Source organism: Bombina bombina, chromosome 2 (genome assembly GCF_027579735.1).
Source record: "Bombina bombina isolate aBomBom1 chromosome 2, aBomBom1.pri, whole genome shotgun sequence".
NCBI classification, from domain to species: Eukaryota; Metazoa; Chordata; class Amphibia; order Anura; family Bombinatoridae; genus Bombina; species Bombina bombina.
Genome location: NC_069500.1, coordinates 1,399,503,084 through 1,399,530,858, shown reverse-complemented (window position 1 = coordinate 1,399,530,858; position 27,775 = coordinate 1,399,503,084). Strand labels below are relative to the sequence as shown.

Genomic DNA, 27,775 nt, shown 5'->3' with positions numbered 1-27,775 from the left:
TATCGCCACATGCAGGCGAGACTGATATAGCTGAAAAGAGATAGCTAAGAGGGAGGACAGTGCTTTGAATATTAGAAACCAACAGTGATGTTTCCCCATTAAACAACAGGTTACTCCCATGGAACGCACTAAAAAAAACTCCTAAGGAACCCCTATTTATTCGTCATGTCTGCAATCTACTTTATTAATAAAGATTGGGGGGTTGTATTGTATAATGTTAGAATATGTCCTTAGGTGTGTTTTTTTTAAACTTATTATTAGACTGCAATTGTGTGTTCTCTACAATCATATTGTCATTAAATTGAGAAGACTAATTCGCAATCGCAATATTCATATTTCATGTTTTTTCGTTTTCATACTTCACAATAATGTTATACCATTTGTAATATATTTCATAATATTGTGATTGCGAATGTGAGATTGTGTTTTGCTTATAATATTGCAATCGCATTGTAGCAAATGTGTTCTATAATAATATATATCTATATCTTTAGATATATAAAAATATTAATATAGAACACATTTGCTATAATGGAATCACAATATTATAACACAATCGCAATTGCAATCACAATCACAATAATGTGAAATATATTACAAAAAAAACAAAACAAACAAGGCTCTATTTCTGTTTAAATGGAGTGGTAGCAAAAATGCTAAAAATGATCTGGTACTTTGAGCAAGTTTTTCTCTAAAATTCCCAGTAGTGAAGTGGTTATTAATAATATATTTACTTGTTTGTCATGCGCCATCATGCTGTACACCTGTATACTGGTGATAAAATAATTACTAACTAGGCGTGGGTATACAAACGTTACCAGATGGTCATGCTTCAATATAATATTGTATTGTTTGAGAAATGTGCTGCATTATGCAGTTAATTGCTTTGCAGACTCCAGAGGTTTTTAAACAGTTAATCCTCTCCTTTGAGTCCATATGCAGTTGATACTGATCTTTGAAGACGCTCCAGGCCATGGGGAGTTCATTTAGGAGATTTTAACTGCTCCTGGGAATAGTACTGACGGCCTAATACACTTTGCTGGCCCAAACTTGCCTATACCTGCCCCTCTCTCTTTTAACCAGGTGAAAATGTGTTTAGTTCAGGCCAGACCTTAAACAGGACACAACCAAGACTTCTCTATCTCTTGCCCATTCCCTCTCTCTCTCTCTCTCTCTCTCTCTCTCTCTCATTTCTTCCCTCTTTAATCTTCCTCTATATAGCATGAAGTGTACCCTGTGCGTATTAATGGTTATAGTCATCATCTGTCACATCCAGCTCAGAGCAGAAGGTAAGCACATGCATGTGTCTAGCGCTATAATGAGTTTCAGCATAACCCAGCTATAATTTCATGCCCTGTTATTCATCAATGAGAAGCACTATGTTTTATTCTTTGCTGTTCAATAAATTTACATTAAACCATTTTTGTTGCATCTAAAAGGGGGAGTTTTTTTAAATGCATTAGAGTTGTGTTTGAAGGTTGTTCCTTTGCTAAAAAAAATACCACTTTTTATTTATTTATTTTTTTGGGGAGGAATTGTCACAGCAGAGCTGTGAGATGCCTTTATCAGCCAGTGTCATATGGACTAGTTATGTACTAGATAGATTTAAAATATACTGCTTTAATATCACTGCTTTTGTTTTAGAAAAAGAAATAAATAACAGGCTGTCCTGGGCAACATCTGTTGTTAAATGTATTATCTCTTTAGTTATTTAAGAAAATCACATTTATAAACTGTATCTCATAAGTGTTATTGTGTATATTTTGTATCCTTTCACTTTGGCTTTCTTCCTTAGCTACTGCACCTTAGGAAAAACTGAGATTTCCACATTTCTATTATGAAAAATGACTTCTTTATTGACAGAGGCTTTACAATAAACGTTTAAAAAGTGACTATTTTATGTCTATGAAATACAAGTTAACAAAATGAGACTGAGCTAGAAGACATTAAAGGGACATTTCAGTCAAAATGTAAAATAGATTAATTACATCTTTGAATAGAAACAGATTTGCAATATACTTGTATTGGCAAAAATGCTTCTAGTAAAAGATATCACTGTTTTAGTGTTAAGATTTTTCTTTGCAGGTGTATCTTGTCAGCAATTAAAGGGACATGAAACCCAAATTTTTTCTTTCATGATTCAGATAAAGAATACAATTTTAAACAACTTTCCAATTTACTTCTATTATTTAATTTGCTTCCTTCTCTTGTTATCCTTTGCTGAAAGGTTTATCTAGGTAAGCTCAGGAGGAGCAAATAACGTAGGTTCTAGCTGCTGATTGGTGGCTGCATATACATATACTGATTGTCATTGGCTCATTCATCTGTTCAGTTAGAAACCAGAGGTGCATTGCTGCTTCTTCCACAAATGATACCAATAAAATGAAACAAATTAGATAATAGAAGTAAATTAGAAAGTTGTTTAAAATTGTGTTCTACCTGAATCATGAAAGAAATGTTTTGGGTTTTATGTCCCTTTAACAAATTGACACATTAACAGATATTACAAGCGCCTAAGGTTCTCTGACCAAGTGCTGCGTTTAAAATGCTGGTGCCCGGTGCATACTTAAATACACCTTTACAAGAGCTATAGCTTTTATTAGAAGCCTTTTTGCTAATACATGTATATTACAAAAATGCTTCTGTTCAAAACTGAAATGCATTCATGTAGATTCCAATTTTGGCTGGAATGTCCCTTTAAGTGCTAATGAATATTTTCCTATAACACTGTAAACACACACAAGTGTGAGAAAGTAAAACAGAAAAAAAATAAAAGGTTTATGTGTCAAAAGGTAAAACAGTTTTTTTTTTGTGTGTGCATATTCTCTGTATCCTCAAAGAAGATATTAAAGGGATACTAAACCCAAAAAAATTATTTCGTTATTCAGGTACAGAATAGAATTTTAAACAATATTCCCATTTATGTCTATTATCTAATTTTCATAATTCTTTAGATATCCTTTGTTGAAAAAACAGCAATGCACATGGGCGAGCCAATCACATGAGGCATCTTTGTGCAGCCACCAATCAGCAGCTACTGAGCCGATTTAGATATGTTTTTCACAAAGGATATCAAGAGAATTAAGCAAATGAGATAATAAAAGTAAACTAGAAAGAAAAAATATGGGTTTCATGTCCCTTTAAGGTATTTGTAGCCTGGAATCTCATTCTGTACTCACATGCCCAGGACCTCAGATCTCCCACTGAATCTAGTGAACTGGGCACAGAATCATAAAGATATAAAACATCATGCCAGAAAAGAACACGTAGCCCCTTTGCTGTGCTTATTACTATCTGAAGTTTAAACTTAAAGGGGTATGTCAGCAGTATACTGAGGCTGTACAGGTCAGGCATACTGTTGCAGAGCACTTTGCCATCCACTGTGTATTGAAAAAAGTCTGCTTTATCATTTTTCAGCACTAGATTTGCAACCTCAGTCCCCCAGTTACTTCTCCCAGTGAACTGCACACTTTTGTATATGAGCTGCACATACCCATCAGTCAGCACCATCTAAGCTTCCAGAATGGCAAAGACCTCATGCACATGTTGCCAATAGCCATTATATAAAATGAATGCAGGCTTTTTTTAATGCTTAGTATCTGAAACTGCTTACAACTGCAGTTCAATAGAACCTTATATTTATAAAAGACAATACTGAATTCCTGAATATACCAACACCACTGGAAGTCTGTTCCATGAATCAACCACTCTTTCTTTAAAGAAGTGCTCCTGCAAATTAGTCCTGAACTGCTCCTCTTCAATCTGAGACCTTTGTATAAACTGTATAAAAATGAAGTTGTACTTGAATTTACTAAAACTATCTAGTTATAATGCTGATCTGTATAATAATACTTTAAGATTTAGTAGTATGAATAACGATGCTGCAGGTAGAAGATTATAATAGTGTTCATTGGTTAGATATTTATAGAATTGCATATTGAGCTATATAATAATACTATAAAACTGTATTATTATAAAAAGTAGGTAGGTAACAGTGATGCAGAGCAAGAAATGGTAGTGTATAGTTGTATAATAACACAGAGCAATATAAAAATGTATCATAACACTGCTGAGCTTCTGAATAAAACTGAAAAGCAACTTAGTGATACTGACAACTAGAATTGTATACAAATAATTTTTAAGTGATGTATAACAATGCTGAAATGTAATATTTTATAAGGGTTCTTTAAATATGGACCTATATCTAGTAATAAGAATGCATAAAAAAAAAACTTGCACATCTGAATTCAGACATAAAAACCCCAATGAGAACAGATGCCTTTAGTTAAAAACAAACAAATGCAAGCAACAAAACATTTAATTAATTCTCATCAGATTCCTGTGTCAACCAGTAAGTATGAAAGCTTCACTTGTTCTTGGCCTGTCCTGACCCCATTAAAAATAAATAACTAATTATAAAAATAAATAATTATTGTTTTTATGTTGCAGCTGGCTTGTAGCAGTAGCACTTGCTACTACATTAACTTTATTTAAGTTTAAACTTCTGTCCAGCTGTTCTTCCTCTGCCTGGAAGATATTCCCCGTAGGAGCAACAAACAAAGTACAAAAGACCCCCCTTAAGAAATATCAGACAAATGTTTCATTGAAAACTATTTTTTTTTGTCTAGTGATAATGCTGCATATCTGCATAAATAATGAGAAACTTTATACAGCACCAATCATTTATAAAAAAAGTAAAGACAGGTGTCAAATAATCAAGAATACTCAAGCTGTTTATTTAAATGGACCTCTTCTGATTTATTTACATAGGATCACAACATTTCAGACCCAGTAGTTAGCCCTTTATGTTATTTTGTAGCATTTTACTTTTAAAAAAATGCAAATAAATCAATAACATGAATTAGATAAATAACTGGATTATGATCTGTATAATATCACAAGCACAAGAGTCATGGGATATTACTATAAAATCTTAATTAAATGGACATAAAAGTGCAAAAATACAATGCTGCAGTGTGATAGAGCTTGGTTAACCCCTGCAAAGGTGCTAATCACAATGTTCAATTAATTTCCAGATCACAAATGCACTACTGGTATATAACTGAGACATATTTGAGTAACCACCAATCAGCAGCTAGCTTCAAGTAGTGCATTGCTGCTCCTGAGCATATCTAGGTATGAATTTTAAGATAGGATACCAAGAGAACAAAGTAAAGGTGACTATATAAGTATATTCAAATATTTCTTACAACTATGTGCTCTTTCTGAATAATGAAAGATTCATTTTGACTTTCCCTTTTAATACTTTAGAGCTTCTTAAAAACATTAAATGGAAAACATGGAAAGCAAAGGGGCGCCACATAGCGTAATCTTGTATTGTACCCTAATAGTAACAACTCACAATGGCACCAATGGGTAGACTGGTGCTAATACTACAGGCTGGCACTCACAGTAGCCAGATAACTGCACTCCGGTCTCCACAACTTCATCAAGTCTAGAAAATATGAAGTACAAATGGGCGCCACATAGCGTAATCTTTTCTTTATACAGATAAATATGTTGCGCTGCTACAACTAATCGGTAAGATGATAAAAATAGTTGTCAACGCATTTCATTATTGATTAGAGGTCTGCGATTAGTTGGTCAGTTGTGCGGCACCAGCTGTTTCATTTCGATGAACTCCTGCACATGGTATTGTGCAAAAAAAATGTATTTATTAATTATTATTTTTTTATATGATTAATCAGATAATAATCAGCCAATTAATCAGATAGAAAAAAATAAATAAAAATACAATTTTTTGCACAAGGAGTTCATCGAAGTGAAGCAGCAGGTGCCACGCAACTAATCACAGACCAACTAATACATAATGAGATTTGTTGACAACTATCTTTATGATCAATCTTACCGCTTACCTTATAAATATGACCACACAAATATAATTTGCACCAAGGATGAAATGGTGCAAATAGAGCGGGCTGGCACAGTCCCCAGCTGATTATACTCTGAATTTCACAGATCCACCACGTGATAGGGGATTTGCCACGGCAATTACAGTAAAAAAAAGCTTTACAAAAATATTCACACAAATGTATCAAATCTTTTTTTAAGAAGATAGTTTTCTTGTTTATTTCAAACGCGTTTCTCGGTCACCGCTGACTGTTTCATCAGGCTTTATTTGGGATTACCTGTGTGTATCTTTAAAACTATTAAATAACTATAATAATGCTTTAAATGGTAACTGACAAAAAAGAGAAATATGTTATAGTAAAAATGTGCTACCTGTGCCACCTATTTTTGTGTTTATGATGCAACAAACGTTAACATTTTTGGTGATCTCTGTGTCATTTTTACTATAAAGGGGAGATGCTTTAAATTAAAAGAATAAAAGATGTTGTGTGTTTTATGAATTACATTTAGTATAAATCATCTTATTAGTAAAATTATATAAAAAAAATTCAAAGACAGACCCCTTGCAAAGCTACTTTATTATCTCATTTGCAGTGTCCAGTTAGTGCAGATATAAATTAACTCCTAAACTGATCAAGCAATCACTGTATGGTCAAGAGTCAGAAGTCTGCAGGATGTGCGCTAGGAAGCAGTTTTTCTTTGTGTTATGAAACAATGAATTGCTTTTTAAAGGGGATGTTAAACCCCAAATGTGTCTTTTGTCATTTAGACTAAGCATACAATTACGCTGCCCCCTACTATTCTTCCAAATTTATAACATAGTTATAAAACTCATGCCATATATTGCTCCGGTCACATGCACATTACTATGCCATCCTACCGGCTTTCAACAAAGAATACACAGAGAATGAAGTAAATTTAAAATAGAAGTAAATTGGAAAGTTTTCTTTTCATTTTGCACTCTATCAGAATTATGTAAGACATTTTTTGGTTTTATATCCCTATATAAGTCTGATGTCCCTTAAACTGTATTACATTAAAACTGTTGGCTTTTTAGATTTTTATCAGTAAAATCATACAAATTGTATCCATTGGTCTGTGCTGTCAACAATCAGGGTGTTCCTATTAGGGACGGGCAGTGGTTTTGGCATGTTTTTGTTAAGGCTGCAAATGTTGGCTAAATGTATTCATTATAAATTAAAGGGACATTAAACTAAAAATTTAGTTTGACATAAATTCTTAATTATGCATAATTAAAAAAAACTTTGTAGTGCACTTTCATTATTTATTTTACCTGATTTTGCCATAATTTATCTCTGTCAACTAAAGTATTTCCCCTCCCCTGGCTGGAGTATATTATGTGGATACGGAATTTGGCGGCGCTATACAAATAAATGATAATAATAATAGTAGAACCCTGACACATGCTGCATACTGATTGGTTTATATGTTCAGGAACAAATTTACATCTGTCCCTAATTGACCACAGCACAAAAAGTAAGATAGACAACATTTCAAGAGGTGTGTCCTGAAACTGCAAATACATTTTTTTTTTTTTTTTACAAATTACAATTTTAACTTTTTAAAATATTTCCAGTACAGTGAATAAATCCTATGGCATAAATACATAAATAATAAATATAACATTGTATGTAAAAAAAGGGAATAGAAAATTTAACATTGAAATGTGATTTTAAATGGAACACAATCCTGTAAAGTCAAAATTCATCTTTTTTTTATTTTTTTATTTTTGTTTTGTTTTATTATTATTTTTTATTTATGTGGATGGAAGAAAGAATAATATACATGATGCTTAGAATCCCATAGTTTATATATGCACCAAACTATAACATTATCTTCTTAAGATGGAGAAAATTTAAAATATCATAGGGACTTGCGTTTATTAACCCCTTAACGACACGAGTCGTACAGGGTACGTCGCACACAACCTGGTCTTTAAAGACCAGCGACGTACCCTGTACGACTTTGGGGATTAAAGTGGCTGGAAGCGATCCTGATCTTACGGTTATTGCAGTGATGCCTCGATATCGAGGCATCCTGCAATAACATTTTTCCCCCATCCGATGCAGAGAGAGCCACTCTGTGGACCTCTCTGCACCGGCATTGATGGCCGCAATCGTTGGTGGGTGGGAGCTGACCGTGGGAGGCGGGTGGGCGGCCATCGGTGACAAATTGAAGAGAGAGGGGGGCGGGATCGGGGGCGGGGCTGTTGGGCACGCGCACGGGAGCACGCGCGTGCACGGGGGGCGGTGGGTGGGCGCGTGCACGGGGAGGGAGCAGGTGGGAACCGCTACACTACAGCAAAATAATTATATAAGACTGGCAGTAAGGGGGGATACAATCCCCAACAAAAATAAATCTAAGGGATCTGGGAGCGGGTGGGGGATTTGTCTGTGGGGGGGGGGGAAGCTACACTACAGAAAAAATGGGAAAAAAAATTAAAAAAACCTAAAAAAAACCCATTTGTATTTGCAAACAGGGTACTGGCAGACAGCTGCCAGTACCCAAGATGGCTCCCAGTAAGATAGAGGTGGAGGGTTAGAGAGCTGTTTGGGGGGGGATCATGGAGGTTGGAGGCTAAGGGGGGATCCTACACAGCTGCATATGTAAATATGCTTTACAATTTTTTTTAAAATTTTAAATATACCTTTTATTTTTGTACTGGCAGACTTTCTGCCAGTACTTAAGATGGCGGGGACAATTGTGGGATGGGGGAGGGAAGAGAGCTATTTGGGAGGGATCCTGGGGTGTGATGTGTCAGGTGGGAGGCTGATCTCTACGCTAAAGCTAAAATTAACCCTGCAAGCTCCCTACAAATGACCTAATTAACCCCTGCTATTTCTGAACAAAGGGGGTCCCAGAGAAGCATTTACAATCATTTATGCCATACTTGCAAAAGTTGTTTGTAAATAATTTCAGTGAGAAACCTAAAATTGTGAAAAATGTTAAGTTTTTTTTAATTTGATCGCATTTAGCGGTGAAATGGTAGCATGAAATATACCAAGATGGGCCTAGATCAATACTTGGGGTTGTCTACTACACTACACTAAAGCTAAAATTAACCCTAGATGCTCCCTACATGCTCCCTAATTAACCCCTTCACTGCTGGGCATAATACACGTGTGATGCGCAGTGGCATTTAGATGCCTTCTAATTACCAAAAAGCAACGCCAAAGTCATATATTTCTGCTATTTTTGAACAAAGGGGATCCCAGAGAAGCATTTACAACCATTTATGCCATAATTGCACAAGTTGTTTGTAAATAATTTCAGTGAGAAACCTAAAGTTTGTGAAAATATTTGGGAAAAAGTGAACAATTTTTTTTATTTGATTGCATTTGGTGGTGAAATGGTGGCATGAAATATACCAAAATGGGCCTAGATCAATACTTTGGGATGTCTTCTAAAAAAAAATATATATATGTCAAGGGTTAATCAGGGATTCCTGACAGATATCAGTGTCCCAATGTAACTAGCGCTAATTTTGAAAAAAAAATGGTTTGGAAATAGCAAAGTGCTACTTGTATTTATGGCCCTATAACTTGCAAAAAAAAAACAAAGAACATGTAAACATTGGGTATTTCTAAACTCAGGACAAATTTAGAAACTATTTAGCATTGGTGTTTTTTGGTGGTTGTAGATGTGTAACAGATTGTGGGGGTCAAAGTTAGAAAACGTGTGTTTTTTTCCATTTTTCCTAATATTTTATCATTTTTTTAAAGTAAATGATAAGATATGATGAAAATAATGGTATCTTTAGAAAGTCCATTTAATGGCGAGAAAAACGGTATATAATATGTGTGGGTACAGTAAATGAGTAAGAGGAAAATTACAGCTAAACACAAACACAGCAGAAATGTAAAAATAACCCTGGTCCTTCAGGGAAAGAAATTGAAAAATGGCCGTGTCCTTAAGGGGTTAAATGAATGGTTCTCCCATGAAACAAATTAACAGACTTACTGCATATATATTTGTATGGCTGATGCTACTTTGGTGCAAAGCATTGGACAGGCCTTGTTTCAGATACATCTTACATTTTTAATAAAATCCTTTAACTTCCTTTGCTAAGTCTGGACTTGAGTCAGATGTTCTAAATGATAGGGGCAAATTCCTAAAAATATGCAAATACTACAGTTCAAAGCAACTGCCTGTAGAGCACACAGATAAATACAACTACTAGCCACTTTTATATGATTGTGTGTGTGAAAGTGTTTGCAATATTTGTCCTTTATTATGAAATGTATAGAATGAGAACAGATCTTCCCCCTAGAGATTGATAAGGAATCTTATTTTATTGTAGAACATTGATCTGTGTTATAAAAAAGGCAATAAAGTCTTTTAGCATAATATAGGGAGAAGCCAAGCTCTCAATACTCACCAGTCAGGTAAGTAATGATGAAAGGACTTCACATGAAACCCACATTTTTTCTTTCATGATTTTAAACAATTTTCCAGTCTACTTTTATCTCATTTGTTTTGTTCTTTTGGTATCTTTTGTTGAAAAGGATACCTAGGTAGGCTTAGTCACTGATGATTGGTACCTGCACATATATACTTCATGTTATTGGCTCACCCAATGCGTTTAAAGGGACATTAAACACAATTTTTTCTATCATGATTTTGAACAACTTTCTAATTTACTTCTTTTAGCTATTTTGCTTCATTCTCTTGATATCCTTAGCTGAAAATCATATCTAGATAGGCTTAGTAGTTGCTGATTGGTGGCTGACATAGATGTCTTGTGCGATTGGCTCACCCATGTGCATTGCTATTTCTTCAGCAAAGGATATCTCAAGAATGAAGCAAACTAGATAATATAGGTAAATTGGAATGTTGTTTCAAATTGTATTCTCTGTCTGAATCATGAAAGAAAAATTTTGTGTTTAGTGTCCCTTTAACTAGTTCCCAGTAGTGCATTGCTGCTTCTTAAAAAAAGGATTCCAAGAAAATGAAGCCAATTAGATAATATAAATACATTGGAAAGTTCTTTAAAATTATGTGCTTTATCTGAATCATGAAAAAAAGAACCTCGCGTTCGCATTTCCTGGAAGCCTTGCGCTCACTAGAGCACTCTTCCAAAGGCTCTAATTGGAGCCTCATTCTCATGCCGTGAGACACGACAAATCGCCTAGCGTAGCGCAGGGGGCGATTTGCGCAGCGTTGGGCAGCAAAGTAAAAAAATACATATGTATATTAATATATACATATATATTTATGTGTTTATATGTGCATATACACATATTAACACATAAACATATATATATGAAAATAAGCACATAAATATATATATATATGAAAATAAGCATATACATATGAAATTGCTTCTTGCACGTTTTTATAAAAAAAATGCTCATATTTTTTATTTATATTAAGAAACTGTCCACTTTATTTTGGGGGCAACTGGGGCACATTTTTTTTCATTAAACAGAGGTCTGATCTCAATTGCACTAATAGCAAAGTGAAACAGCGAGCTTGTGGGAGCATTATCCAACCACTTGTAATGGCTGGTTATTTGTCCGTGCACCCGTAAACTGGCAAATTTGCCCCTTTACAGGCGCATGTTAAAATAGCACTCCACTTGTATTTCAGCCCTAAATGTCAAGGCAAATATTTGTTCTACAATTAAAGTTTCATATCAGAGACATTTGCCCACCTCTAGTTCCTGTGAAGCAAGAGGGAATCACTACTAATACTTCTCTCATTTTTTTAGGTTTTCCTTGCACAATGCTTAAAAAGTGGAATCTGCCTTCATACAACATCACAGTCCTGCGCAGAATTCAGAATGAGGTATCACCCTCAGCCGAAGCTGCTCATGAGGTAAACAGAACTAAAAAACCCTATGGGAACAGTAAATAAATAATCTGTGTAAATAGAGATACCAAAAAGCAGAACCATTTGTCCCACAGAAATCTCTTATGGTGTAGCAGTTCACATTTACAGCAGGTCAAGTAACAGTTTCAATATTAAAGGGGCATAAACGTTTTACATTTTGGCAGTTGTCCCTGAGTGTCTGTCTGCCACTCATACGGCTAGATTACGAGTTGTGCGTTAAGGTAAAAAAGCAGCGTTCACAGGTCCTAACGCTGCTTTTTTACGCCCGTTGGTAATACGAGTCTTGCAGGTTTAGGGGTCCCGCAAACTTTTTGGCCTTACCGCAAACTGGCTTACGGAAACTTTGTAAACCCTTTTTTCTATGGGACTTCCATAGCGCCGGTATTACGAGTCTGTCCTGGGAGGCCAAAAAGTGAGCGGTACACCCTCTACCTCCAAGATCCCTAACGCATTCTAAAGTCAGTAGTTATGAGTTTTACACTACAATGCCGTAGCATAAAACTCATAACTAGAGTGCTAAAAAGTACACTAACACCCATAAACTACCTATTAACCCCTAAACCGAGGCCCTCCCGCATAGCAAACACTATAATACAATTATTAACCCCTAATCTGCCGCTCTGGACATCGCCGCCACTATAATAAACATATTAACCCCTAAACCACCGCACTCCCGCCTCGCAAACACTATTTAAATATTATTAACCCCTAATCTGCCGCCCTAACATCGCTGCCACCTACATTATATTTATTAACCCCTAATCTGCCACCCCAACGTCGCCGCCACTATATTAAATTTATTAACCCCTAAACCTAAGTCTAACCCTAACCCTTACACCCCCTAACTTAAATATAATTTAAATAAATCTAAATAAAATTACTATCATTAACTACATTATTCCTATTTAAACTAAATACTTACCTGTAAAATAAACCCTAAGCTAGCTACAATATGACGTCACTTAAAGTGATATTCATTACGAAGAAGACATAGTTTGAAGAGGATGCTCTGCGTTGGATGTCTTGAAGATGGACCTGCTCTGCGCCGGAAGGATGAAGATAGAAGATGCCATCTGGATGAAGACTTCTGCCCGTCTGGAGGACCACTTCTGCCCGTCTGGAGGACCACTTCTGCCGGCTTCGTTGAGGACATCTTCCCGCTTGGATGAAGACTTCTCCCGGTAAGTGAATCTTCGGGGGTTAGTGTTAAGATTTTTTTAAGGGTGGGTTTATTTTTTAGATTAGGGACTTTGGGCCGCAATAGAGCTAAATGACCTTTTAAGGGCAATGCCCATACAAATGCCCTTTTCAGGGCAATGGGGAGCTTAGGTTTTTTTAGTTAGTATTTTATTTGGGGGGTTGGTTGTGTGGGTGGTGGGTTTTACTGTTGGGGGGTTGTTTGTATTTTTTTTTACAGGAAAAAGAGCTGATTACTTTGGGGCAATGCCCCGCAAAAGGCCCTTTTAAGGGCTATTGGTAGTTTAGTTTAGGCTAGGGTTTTTGTTTTTATTTTGGGGGGCTTTTTTATTTTGATAGGGCTATTAGATTAGGTGTAATTAGTTTAAAGATCTGTAATTTGTTTTTTATTTTCTGTAATTTAGTGGTTTTTTTTGTGCTTTAGCTAATTTAATTTAATTTATTTAATTGTATTTCATTTAGGGAACTGATTTAATTGTAGTGTAGTGTTAGTGTAATTTAGGTTAGGTTTTATTTTACAGGTAAATTTGTATTTATTTTAGCTAGGTAGTTAGTAAATAGTTAATAACTATTTAATAACTATTCTACCTAGTTAAAATAAATACAAACTTGCCTGTAAAAAAATAAATAAACCCTAAGCTAGCTACAATGTAACTATTAGTTATATTGTAGCTAGCTTAGGGTTTATTTTAAAGGTAAGTATTTAGTTTTAAATAGGAATAATGTAGTTAATGATGATAATTTTATTTAGATTTATTTAAATTATAGGGTGTGTTAGGGTTAGGGTTAGACTTAGAATTAAGAGTTAATACATTTAATATAGTGACGGCGACGTTGGGGGCGGCAGATTAGGGGTTAATAAGTGTAGGTAGGTTGCAGCGACATTGGGGGCGGGAGATTAGGCGTTAATAAATATAATGTAGGTGTCAGCGATGTTGGGGGCAGCATATTCGGGGTTAATAAGTATAATGTAGGTGGCGGCGGTGTCCGGAGTGGCAGATTAGAGGTTAATAAATATAATGCAGGTGTCGGCGATGTCAGGGGCGGCAGATTAGGGGTTAATAAGTGTAGGTAGGTTGCGGCGACATTGGGGGTGGGAGATTAGGGGTTAATAAATATAATGTAGGTGTCAGCGATGTTGGGGGCAGCAGATTCGGGGTTAATAAGTATAATGTAGGTGGCGGCGGTGTCTGGAGCGGCAGATTAGAGGTTAATAAATATAATGCAGGTGTCGGCGATGTCTGGGGCAGCAGATTAGGGGTTAATAAGTGTAAGATTAGGGGTGTTTAGACTCAGGGTTCATGTTAGGGTGTTAGGTGTAAACATAAAATGTGTTTCCCCATAGGAATCAATGGGGCTTTGTAACTGAGTTTTACGCTATTTTTTGGCAGGTGTTAGACATTTTCTCAGCCGGCTCTCCCCATTGATGTCTATGGGGAAATCGTGCACGAGCACGTACGACCAGCTCACCGCTGACTTAAACAGCGTTGGTATTGGAGTGCGGTAAGGAGCTCAATTTTGCTCTACGCTCACTTCTTGCCTTTTAACACCGGGTTTGTAAAAACCTTTAATACCAGCGCTGTAGGAAAGTGAGTGGTGAGAAAAAACTGCTCGTTAGCATCGCATAGCTACTAACGCAAAACTCGTAATCTGGCCGATAGCTCCTGGCAATGTCGTTCTAAGGAAGGGAAAAGCAACATTAAACAGACATGAAACACTTTGAGATGGTAATATAAAACGATAAATCGTATATATAAAAAACTCTGCAAAATAATTTATTTATTTTGTCCCCTTTTCCTGTAATTCAATTTTGAAATTGTGAGCTTTTCAGTTCCTGTTAGAAATAGAAGTGCAGAACACTTATATTTCACACAGCCATTGGCTGCACACTCTAGTCACCTATTTATAACTGTCCCTAATTGGCCACAGCAGAGAACCTAAGTTACAACATGGCAGCTCCCATTGTTTTATAGACACTAAAACTTTACATTTATTTTGTCACAATTTAAACAGCTAATGAAAGTTAAATACATCTACATTTTTCTCAGATTAATCTTTTGTTTGAATGCATCATTCTACCTAGCATTTAATTAGTGTTTATTGTCCCTTTAACAATTTATAACCACTTTGAAAAGGTTAAAGTGATGGTTAACTCGCATTTAATGACTGTAAAAAATGAATATGTGCTTCATTAATCTATAAATTGATATTATGTGTGTATACATTTTTATTTGCACACAATGAAGTGCACTTTTTAAGAACAATTTATTGGCGGTCCAATCAGAACCCTCGCCAAATGGCATGTTTAACAAAAAAAAGCCAAACGATATGTGCAGTGTTAATTGTTCTTGTTCGGGAGCGCGTCTGTGCTTACGTAGAGAGCAGGTAGGACCTCTCCCTACGTCACAAAGTGGAGAAATGAGGAAATGAAAGGGGGGCGTAAGAAAGACACGATAAGAGTAAGAATACTTTTATAAATATTAGAAGTTAGAGTTAATATTTTGAAAAAAAAATATTTTAGTGAATTAAGAAAAAAAAAAGGATTTGTTTAAAAATAAAATAAGTTATCAAAAGAGATGCAGAACACAAAGAGGACACATGTACAGACGGGTATATGAGGTTATGTTCTGGGTAGTCACCTTTAAGAAAACAGCCCTGCTGAAAACAGATTGACTTCTCAATAGAAAAGAATGGCTGGCTGGCAGAAGTACATTTATTCCACACTATAGGGACAGTCTAGTCCAAATTAAACTTTAATGATTCAGATAGGGCATGTCATTTTAACCAACTTGTATTATCTAACTTGCTTTATTCTCTTAGTTGAAAGCTAAACCTAGGTAGGCTCATATGCTAATATCTAAGCCCTTGAAGGCCGCCTCTTATCTCAGTGAATAATGACAATTTTTTTACAGCTAGACAGCATTAGTTCATGTGTGCCGTATAGATAACATTGTGCTTAGCACTGATTGGCTAAAATGCAAGTCTGTCAAAAGAACTGAAATAAGGGAGAAAGCTGCAGAAAATGATTCAGACAGAACATACAATGTTCTATTCTATTATCAAATTTTCTTCATTTTCTTGGTATCCTTTATTGAAGAGTAAACCTAGGTAGGCTGATAGGAGCTTAGGAGTGTGCCCATATATTTAGCATTCTATGGCAGTAGTGTTTGCAACTATGTATAACATTGCTCTAAACATTGTTGGAAACATTGCTGACGTGTAGCTAAAGACCTGTGCCTGCTGCTGACCTCACCTAGGGTTACTCTTTAACAACAGATACCAAAACAACAAAATAAAGTAAATTAACATTCCATGCTCCATCCAATCCATTTAAGTTAGTTTAGCTGGGAATTCCGTATACATTTAGGACCAAATTACAAGTGGAGAACTATTTAATGCTCCTGCTTTTTGCGCGCGTCGGGTTACTCCCGTATTAAACTGTTTTCGCTTGTGCGCTAACCCGACAAGCGCAAAAAGCTGAAGTTAGAATACTGAGTGCGCTATAACCTATTCACCCATAGAAGTCAATGCACAAAAAAGTGGGGAAAAACATAACACCCTACTCTTGCGCAAACCCGATTGTATATTCTTATGTGCGTTAACCCGACATGAAGGTTTGAATATTTCACAATACAATGTTCTTCACTTAGCAGAAAAGGTTCTATTTATTTATAAACCCATATTTTTACATATAGCTAATGGTATTTTGATACACCATGGCCCATATTTATCAAGCTCTGTACAGAGCTTGAAGGGCTGTGTTTCTGGCGAGTCTTCAGACTCGCCAGAAACACAAGTTATGGAGCAGCAGTCTAAAGACCGCTGCTCCATAACCTGTCACTCAGGAAGCCTCAAAATTCTCTCACAAACAACAAGTATGAAAGTGATATAGATGGAGATCAGGTGCTACCAGTCTCCAATATAGCAGAGAAACAAATGAAATGGTAGAGAGCAGTTCAATATTCTTCTTTAGATAGATGTGTGTCCCCCTTTGGGTGTGCTCTTACGTTAAAATCCCCCAATCATATGTGGTAAGGATGATTCGGTAACACTGATAAGGATTGGGCCCTCTGGAGTGTGTATCCACCGGTAGATAGAACTTTCTTTGCTGTAAATATCACTTGTCACTCTTGGTATTCAGGTAGATGGAAACTTTCGATCTCAATTACCATGCCATAAAAAAGAACCAAGAGAAATATATAGTGTAATACTGTTTAATAATAACACATATATATGCACAAGTAGACAAATTCAAACTCACATGTAAAAACCTCAACTGATGAGGTATGACAGAGACACATAAAAAGTTTTCCAATAAACTCAGGCACAGCTACAGGAAAAAGTTTTACAAATCCCAGCAAAAGTTCATGTTCACAGTCCCAGAATACACTGAGGGTAATCCTTCTTAACACGATACCTTACGCGTTTCAAAGGGCTTAGTATGTCTAGTTCCCTTCTTCATCAGAGGTAAAATGTAATGTAAGCTCATACCTTTATATATGATGCTCCGTGTAGTCATTATTCCACAATGTTATCCTGATAACGTTAACCATCTATGGGATGTATGAACTTTCTAAAGTGCATGAACTGCTTCATCTGTGATTCTTTGCTGCATCTTTCATCTCTGCAATTGCCAGCTACCTAACCATTGCTTTCTTTGCCATTTGCATGAACTGCTTATAGTGCATGAACTGCCTCAAAAGTATTTGTATCCTGTACAGATTTTCCCATGGTTTTGCATATATAACCTGGGATTGCTTTTTTGCTCTCTATCTGACCTCCTCCAATCCATATTTGCTTGATAACTGGGGACGCCCAGTTTGTATGTATGGTTGTATGGATGTTTGTGGTATTGTGATTTGGTGTATGCAACAATTTTTTATTATTATTTTTTTCTCTGTGAACATTAAAATATTTTCTTATTTTTGCACATTTTTGCATTTCATCATTTATTCATATTTACTGCGGAGTCTAATATCTGTATTTATACTATTTCCTGGTGTAATTGGTAGTAGTACACCATAGTCTCGAGGACTTATTACTTTTCATTGATATTTAAGTATATATATTTACTTATTAGTGCTTATCCTCCAATCTGATATATATTTAATATATATATATATACACAATATCTATTTATAAATACATAGAACATATTCTGCTATGTGAAGAACATTGGAATGTGAAATAGTTACAGTAAATACACAGTCTAACACTTCATTAAATATGAATACTGCATAACTTTAATTGTGCTCAAGCGACCTTGTTTACTTTTAACCGGTAATACAAGCAGAAAACCTGATGCACACAAACACTCGTGATAAACCCCTTATCGCTTGTGCGTATAGTGATATTTTAGATGGACTTTAGTTAATCAGTTGTAATGAAGATGCGCTATAACTTACATTTTTATATAGATATCAAATTCAAATACCTTGCTCTCCGCGTCCACTTCAAATTCAATTTTTCTGTGAGCTTAAGGTTTGAATTATTCTCCAATCAGAGCTCTAGCTACAACAATATGGGGAGAGCGCTGACAGGACAACAATTCAAACCGTTAGCTCACAGAAAAATTTACTTTAGAAGTTGGCGGCGGAGCGAATGAAATTTGGATTTTATATCTATATTAAAAAGTAAGTTACAGCGCATCTTCATTACAACTGATGAATTAAACTCCAACTAAAATATCACTAACATTTTAGATCTGTTTTTATAAAGGGGAGAGTTTATCATCACTTTAAAACCATTACAGGGAAAAAAATGAATAGGTATTTTGAAATGAAAGAGTTAAAGAGGCCTTTTTAACAAAGGTCTTGCAAACTGATCCGACAGTGCGAATCAGGTCTGCAAGACATCGCTGAATACTGCGAGCAATGCGCTCTCCTGCAGACTCGCGGCCAATGGGCCACCAGCAGGGAGGTGTCAATCAACCCGATCGTACTCGATCGGGTTGAATTGTGGCGATTCCTGTCCACCTCATCAGAGCAGGCGGACTGGGTTATGGAGCAGCGGTCTTTAGACCGCTGCTTCATAACTGCTGTTTCTGGCGAGTCTGAAGACTCGCCAGAAACACGGGCCCACAAGCTCCCTACGGAGCTTGATAAATGGGCCTCATAGTCCCTTCTTCGCAAAAATAATTTTCGAGATTCCGATTCATAAATATTAAGAACCACAGATAGGCTTTTTGGTTTGACAAACTAGTTGATAATTATGGTACAATCCAATCACTAAAGCTACAGGCAAAACTGACATTTCCCTACAACAGACATACCTATGTGCCCAAAGGCAACGTCCTACGTATCTGCCTTCCTAGCTGATAACCCTATAACTTCATGGTGCATCACCCACACAGATATTTAGACTATGAAGCAGACACTGCACACTGATATTTAGACTATGAAGCAGACACTGCACACTGATATTTAGACTATGAAGCAGACACTGCACACTGATACATATAGCAATATTAAAGTCAAGTTCTTTCAAGTTATCACAACAACAACCAGAAATCAGCAGTCACAGCATTTCCCGTTAGGCGGTTGGCTTTGAGCTCATAGGTATTCGCTGATGATACTGCAGATGTATAAAAACAAAAAGTGTTTCTTTTTAGCACAGGAACATCTAATGGCAAAAAAAGTATACATTTAAAGCACCATCTTTTACATATTTTAAATGGGGAGGGGGGGGGGAAATATTTTAAGGCCCCTGTAAATATGGTTGATCTTTAAACTTACCAGTTGGTAGCTGAATTTATAATATTTTGCAACTGCATCCAAAAACAAATATAAAACCTTACACAACAAACTAATTAAAATGGAAAAAAATCCATATATCAAACAGTGTTCTTTCACATATGCATAAATGAAAACTTGAAAACAGCTAAAGAAAACAATAAAAAAGAAATTAAAGGGACACTCAAGTTAAAATAAACTTTTATGATTCAGATAGAGCTGTAGTTTTAAGACACAAGTTCCAATTTACTTCTATTATCAAATTTTGCACAGTCTTTTTATATTCACACTTTCTGGGGAACAAGATGTTACTGAGCATGTGCACAAGCTCACAGGGTATACGTATACTAGTCTGTGATTGGCTGACGTCACATGATACAGGGGGCTGGAAAATGGGAGAAAAAATAAATTTGACAGAAAAAAATCTACTGCTTATTTGAAATTTAGAGTAAGTTTGTTTGTCTTATCTTTTCATTGTACACTTGTTAATTATGCAATTCTACTGCATTGAATGGTCCTTTAAAACAACTTTATCAGCTTCTAGACAAGATACTTCACAAGGGCAGATTGTGTCTCTAGAATGCCCAGAAGCCCATTGCCAGCTCCTCTTTCACATACACAATGTCTCTGAGACACATATTGTAATATCCAGGAAGGCTATTTTCCAGTAATAAAACAGAGATGGTTCTTCTATATTGCACCCCCATTGGTCTGTAAAAATTACTACTTCCTGCCCCTATCCTTTTAGGCAGGTCATATTGCACAATTGTCTAACCACACCCAGCGACCATCTAGCTCTGTCCTCAGAACACCTTCAACTGCACTGATCCTGGCCATTTAACACCTGTAACTACACCTCCACCCATCCTGTCCCCACCCATAGAACATCAGAGACCTTGTAGGCAGGCCACGTCCCACAATTGCCTAACCACACCCCAAAACCACCTGGCTCTGACCTCAGAATACCTGCAACTTCATCTCCCCCTGCCCATGTAATACCATAATGACACTTACACTCACCCTGTGCCCCCCGTGAAACATCCGCAACCTTGAGGCAGGTCACATCCCACAACTGTCTAACCCTACCCTACATCACCTGGTTTTGCCCTCAGAATGCCTACAACTCCACCTCCACCTGCACTGATCCTACCCATGTAACACCAGTAACTACACCTCCACCCACCCTGTCCACACTTCTGGAACATCCTCGACCTTGAGACACATCCCACAATTGCCTAACCACACCACAGACTACCTGGCTCTGCCCTCAGGACAACTGTAATTCCACTTCCCGCTGCACTGATCCTGCCCATGTAACACCCATAACTACACCTCCACCCCCCATCCCAACCCGAGGAACAACAGCAACTAAACATAGGAGTGTTTGCCCCCCACCCCATAAAAATGCTTTAATACTGCCACTGCAGACACATGAATATTTTACATTTGCAAACATTTTCATAACCTGTTAAAGAATTTTGTTGCTGATGTATTGTGCTTGTACGGGTTTGCTGTGCGTGGTATCATGTACTGGGGCACATAATACAGCTATATATGTTAATAGCAGGAACACCAACCAACAAACTACTACAAAATCAGTGTTTATGACTTAAGCTGTATTACTCTATGACAACTGTTTTTAGTTACCTAAAATAAAACTCTACTGGGAAGGAAGCCTACCAAAAGCGATTACATGATCAAGACTGTAAAGTCCTACCCAAGACCTACAGATGACTGAGAGACTTCAAAGACTGAACCCTCTAGATAAATCCATTTTTAATTGCCTTGCAAAGGTAACAGAATATCTAAATTTATTTTTACAAAGAGATGCACACAGACAAGCCCTATTTCTATGATGGAAACAAAATTATTCCTCTTTTACCTAAAACCCTTTGGCGAAAATCTACCCAAAACCATATATATAAAATTAAGCATGCTAAGGGTGAAATATTGTATGACCGTTTCAAACATAGCTAGAGTCTTTCATGACTACTATGACAATTTATATAACATCCCAGTTTTTACTGACCCTTCTTTTAAGACAGGTCTAGAGGCCTATCTTTAAGAACTGGATATGCTACACCTATCTCAACAACAAACTGAAACTTTAGATGCACCTATATTTTTCCAGGAAGTAATCAGTACAAAGTAGACTACCAAGTAAATACTATAAATATGCAAATGATTCTTAGCTCCTCACCTCTTTAATCAAATCACTAGATGAACAAAGCAAATTTCTCTCCACAACCTTAGAAGCCCACATTACCATCATCCCGAGAAACTTTAAGATCTACTAGATAATTAACACCCCATCTCAATACTAAATACTGACCTAAAAATCTAGGCAAAAATCCTCTCTACTCGTATAAATAACATTTTACTCTATTAAATTAATGTGAACAAATTGGGGTTTGTCCCAAGTAGTGAAACCTGGGATAACACAATCCGGGCACTCCAACTTATTAAAAATGCCAAATCAAACAATATAAAGTTAGTAATGATTTCCACAGATGCCTAGAAGGCATTCAATCGCCTTAGCTGGAACTTCCTCTTTGTCACCCTCCAAATGTTTGGGTTCGGGAACCTAATGGTAAAACGTATTCACCATTTATACCAATCACCAATGGCTAAATTCCGGGTGAATGGACTACTATATGATAGCTTTGAAATTATCAACGGTACGAGACAGGGATGCCCCCTTTGTCCTCTTCTGTTCATCCTCAGTATGGAAACACTACTGACGGATCCCTAAAATAACCGGTACATTGTTAGGAAATAATGAGTACAAAGTATCATATTATGGGGATGATATTCTATTATCACTGACTTCCCCCAATACCTCCTTTTCGGAAACAAAGGGTTTGACTTTTTTGTCAAATTCTCAAATGTTTCAGTAAATGATTTAAAATCTGAAATTTTAAAGATAAACCTTAAGCCCTATGAATTTTCCTCCTTGAAATCCTTATGTCCATATAAAAAGCAAACTCAGAATGAAAGGCCTTGAACTGCCTAGTGTGGGCTCATACTATCACGCAATTGGTTTGCAGAGAATCCTGGAATGGCACAGAAACAGTGAGACCAAAGCGTGGGTCTCAATAGACTCACATATTTATAAATCTACTTTAGTCTGTGCTTTATGTTGGAAACCCAAAGACTTTAGGCCTGAAGTTAGTGAATAAAGAACCCTCCTGAAATATCCACGCTGAGGTCCCCTCATTCCCCAATCCCAATGAACGCAGAATTACTAGGGGGTCTAGAATTCACTATCAATTTGCAAACATATTTCAGGAATGGGTTATACAGTTCCAATTTACAAACTAGTGGACGGACAAACCTTAAACATAGGGATGACCTCAGAGAACATCTAGGAGGCATACTGTATATTCTAAATGGTTAAAAAATAGAAAATTGCACCACCTTATTCACTCAGATCTACTTAGGCTTATGACTCCCTTTGAACATATATGCAAATTAGAAGGTTCCATGAGAAATGCCCTCTCTACAGTAAGGACAATTCGTTACAAATAGAAAAAAACAAGAGCAACCAAAATTTGCATTGAGTTGGCATGGGAATTTAGGCTCTTTGATACATGAATATGGAACCAAATTATTGCAAACACCTACTAGAGCTAAATTACTAAATTCTTGCCAGATGGTACCTTACTCCAACCTGATTAAAATATCTATAGCCACACTCTCCAGAAAGATGCTGGAGAGGATGCAGCTCTATAGGCACTTTCATCCAAATATGGTACAGCTGCCCAAAAATTTTCCTTAGAACCAACTATAGCTCTACTTAATCTACATCCTAGATTCACATGTAAACTGAGACTTACACTAATGCAATTCACTCTTAATTCAGCTAAAGCCCTGATTGCTAGGATATGGAAGAAGCCTACTATTCCTTTAACACAAGATTGGATTAAGCACATATCAGACACTTTAGTTCTAGAAGAGTATGTTTTTTTCCAAGAAACAAAAACTAGACACTTTCTATAATATAAAATGTTCTTGGGAAACAGCATTACATACCTTCTATATCAATCATTTACTAGAATAGCTGACTCAGGAATCCTCCCTCTCTCCTCTCAGTCCTCTATTCTTTTCCTCTTTTTCAGAACTCTGCTCTTTCACATATTGAGGGCCGAATTATCAAGCTCCGAATTGATGCCCCTGTTTCCGCACGATCCTTCAGGCTCGCCGGAAACAGCAGTTATGAAGCAGCGCTCTAAAGACCGCTGCTCCATAACTGGTCCACTGCCTCTGAGGCTGCGGTCTGCAATCCGTCCGATCCTATATGATGAATCTGCACGGGACAGCATTGCACAAAGAGTTCTGGTAAACTGCTTGTGCAATGTTAAATGCCGACAGCGTATGCTGTCGACATTCAGCGATGTCTGTAGGACATGATACGCTACAGCTCTCCTTAAGGCTACAACGAGAAGATCCCCCTGGGACTGCTGGACTTTACATTGTTACACCTTGAACCATCTTATTTTGTTGTTTATTTTCTTTATTTATTGTTTTGTTATGTTTAACTGGGTGGCATGTATCTTTCTTAATTGATTGTAATATCCTTCCACCTGAAAAATCAATACAAATATTGTTTAATGTTTAAAAAAAATAAAATCTACTGGGAAATAATTATTTGTTGAACTGCAACATTTGTATTTGGTCAGACTTTAAAATGCAGCAAAGCTGGTGTTTTAGAAGTAAGTAAACTGGTCATTTTGTTAGCAAAATGTTTATTGTTTTCCAGTCTAGGGACACACACTCTGAAAACTTTTGAATATGGTTATTTTATCTGCTCTTTTGTGCCATTAACTGACAGATATAATTAAGCTCCTACACTGATCATGCAGTCAATGTAGAATGTTGAGTCAAGATTCTTCATCTGGCAGAATGCACTCAAGTCTCCCTGTGGGCATGGAGAAAAAAATAATTTAAAATTAATTAAATTATAAGTTAAATTATAGAAAAAGTTGATAAAATAAATAACACATATAGCATTTTACCATAATTACTGTCCCTTTAAGGTGTAGTTGAATGTAATAATATATTTCTGAAGAGGTTAATAAAAGACTATATACATATTTTCCAGGTGACACATGACAACAGGATTCAGTACCTAATAAGAATTGGGGAACAGGATCACCTTCTCAACCTGCAAAAGGCACAGTACGTATCTGTTACTGTTTAATCAGACGTTGTTACATTCTGTATTTGTCTTTATCTGTAACGCTCACAGTGTCTGGTCATAATCTGCAAATGTAGTCATGTTAAAGGGCTATTAATTAAAAGGAGATAAGGGAGCAATCATAAAATGCTCCGATGTGAAACATGTAGGTAACACAGCACCAGTCTGACAATGCACTACTCTCCCTGAGATAAATAAATAGCTGCTGAACCAATCAGGAGAGGCACATGTGCTTAGCCACCAATCACATTGCACCTTCAAATTAGGATCTGCAGTGCATTGCCGTCCTGAAGCTGACTGTAAGTATGCACTTGCACTTAGTCACTAGTCCCTTTACTGGTCTTAAAAACATTGGTGTCTACAAGCAGTACTGCGATAATACTGTGTTCTAGCTCATTCAAGTAATTTATTATTGTCGCTTTAAGTCCATTTAAAAATTAAAAAATGTAAAAGAAATGTTTGCTTTTTGACAGTTTTAGTAAGTTATGTCTGAGTCAATATAACTATTAATATGTTTTATAATGGTTAAATATCCCTTTAATTTTGCTTACTTAAGCTATTTACAACAGTGTAATCTGCAATGACATATTTTGATAGAAAATCACAGTCCTACAATTGCTGCCAGTTATCTCCTACACAAAAGTAATCACTGATTTAGGTCATTTCTGCCTTTAGCTCTATCTGTCTGTCTGTCTATCTTTCTGTCTGTCTCTCTACCTGTTTATCTATCTCTCTGTCTGCCTGTCTATCATCTATCTATCTGTCTATCATCTATATGTCTGCCTGTCTATCATCTATATGTCTGTCTGTCTATCTGTTGATATCGATCAATCTATAATTTATCTATCTAACCTATAATCTATCTAGTCTATTGGTCGATTGATTAAACTATCTGTTGGCCAGATTACTAGGGGAACGCTAACAGTAACGAGCTACCGATATCAGGGTTTCGCATGCATCGGAAGGAGCGTTCACATTACAAGTTGAAAGTAAATGCGAACGAGTGAGCACAAACTTGATTTACGCTAGAATGATTATCGCAACCTCAGAGCTCTGGTTAACTGTTTTGCAAAACAAAAAAGGGTCACAAAACACATCAAAAATACATTACACAGTACACTTACACTCATAATAACACTAATAAAAATTATATAAAAATTGCATAAAAAAGTTATAAAGGCTGAAAGATTTGAGTTTTTAGGTGATAGACAAAGTGCTTTACCATAGAGATATATACCTATACATGTCTAAATATGTATATTTATGTATGTATATTTATGTGTGTGTGTATATATATACTGGTATATATATATATATGTGTGTGTTTATATGTGTGTACATATGTATTTATATGTGCATATATGTAATTACAGACACATATACACATATAAACACATAAATACATAAATACATATGTATACATATATAGACATACAGGTGAAACTCGAAAAAATTTGAATATCGTGCAAAAGTTAATTTATTTCACTAATGCAACTTAAAAGGTGAAACTAATATATGAGATAGACTCATTACATCAAAACAAGATAGTTCAAGCCATGATTTGTCATAATTGTGATGATTATGGCTTATTGATCATGAAAACACCAAATCCACAATCTCAGAAAATTAGAATATTGTGAAAAGGTGTAATATTCTAAACTCAACGTGTCCCACTCTAATCAGCTAATTAAGCCATAACACCTGCAAAGGGTTCCTGAGCCATTAAATGGTCTCTCAGTCTGGTTCAGTAGGAATCACAATCATGGGAAAGACTGCTGACCTGACAGTTGTGCAGAAAACCATCATTTACACCCTCCATAAGGAGGGAAAGCCTCAAAAGGTAATTGCAAAAGTGGTTGGATGTTCCCAAAGTGCTGTATAAAAGCACATTAATAGAAAGTTATGTGGAAGGGAAAAGTGTGGAAGAAAAAGGGGCACAAGCTGCAAGGATGACCACAGCCTGCAGAGGATTGTCAGGAAAAGGCCATTCAAAAGTGTTGGGGACTTTCACAAGAGCCACCACACACAGACGGATCCTGGTGGGCTTTAAATGTTGTATTCCTCTTGTCAAGCCACTCCTGAACAACAAACAACGTCAGAAGCGTCTTACCTGGGCTGAAGAAAAACAGACCTAGTCTGTTGCTCAGTGGTCCAAAGTCCTCTTTTCCGATGAGAGCAAATTTTGCATCTCATTTGGAAACCAAGGACCCAGAGTATGGAGGAAGAATGGAGAGGCACACACTGCAAGATGCTTGAAGTCCAGTGTGAAGTTTCTACAGTCTGTGTTGATTTGGGGAGCCATGTCATCTGCTGGTGTTGGTCCACTGTGCTGTCCTTAAGTCCAGGGTCAACGCAGCCGTCTACCAGGAGATTTTGGAGCACTTCATGCTTCCTTCCGCAGACGACCTCTATGGGGATGCTGACTTCATTTTCCAGCAGGACTTGGCACCTGCCCACACTGCCAAAAGCACCAAAACCTGGTTCAATAACCGTGGAATTACTGTGCTTGATTGGCCAGCAAACTCGCTTGACCTGAACCCCATAGAGAATCTATGGGGCATTGCCAAGAGAAAGATGAGAGACATGAGACCGAACAATGCAGAAAAGCTGAAGGCCGCTATTGAAGCATCCTGGTCTTCCATAACACCTCAGCAGTGCCACAGGCTGATAGCTTCCATGCCACGCCGCATTGAGGCAGTAATTGCTGCAAAAGGGGCCCAAACCAAGTACTGAGTACATACAGTATGCATGCTTCTATCTATCTATCTATCTATCTATCTATCTATCTATCTATCTATCTACTGTATCTATCTTTCTGTTAGTCTGCAAGCCTGTCTGACTGTCTGCCTATCTATCTATCTATCTATCTATCTATTTATCTATCTGTCTGTTTGTCTATCTATCGTCTTTCTTTCTGTTAGTCTGC

At 36.6% G+C, this 27,775-nt stretch overlaps 1 protein-coding gene across 1 annotated transcript in view; it reads left to right on the top strand.

The window, feature by feature from the left end:
• Positions 1-1,098: 1,098 nt before the first annotated feature.
• The window catches only part of ADAM33 (ADAM metallopeptidase domain 33), a 165,634-nt gene continuing 138,957 nt past the window's right edge, over positions 1,099-27,775 (top strand). The window contains exons 1-3 of the mRNA XM_053704325.1: positions 1,099-1,289; positions 11,603-11,709; positions 24,754-24,830. Coding sequence (XP_053560300.1) covers positions 1,223-1,289; positions 11,603-11,709; positions 24,754-24,830 — 251 coding nt within the window. The 5' untranslated portion in view covers positions 1,099-1,222. The remainder of the gene's footprint in view (positions 1,290-11,602; positions 11,710-24,753; positions 24,831-27,775) is intronic.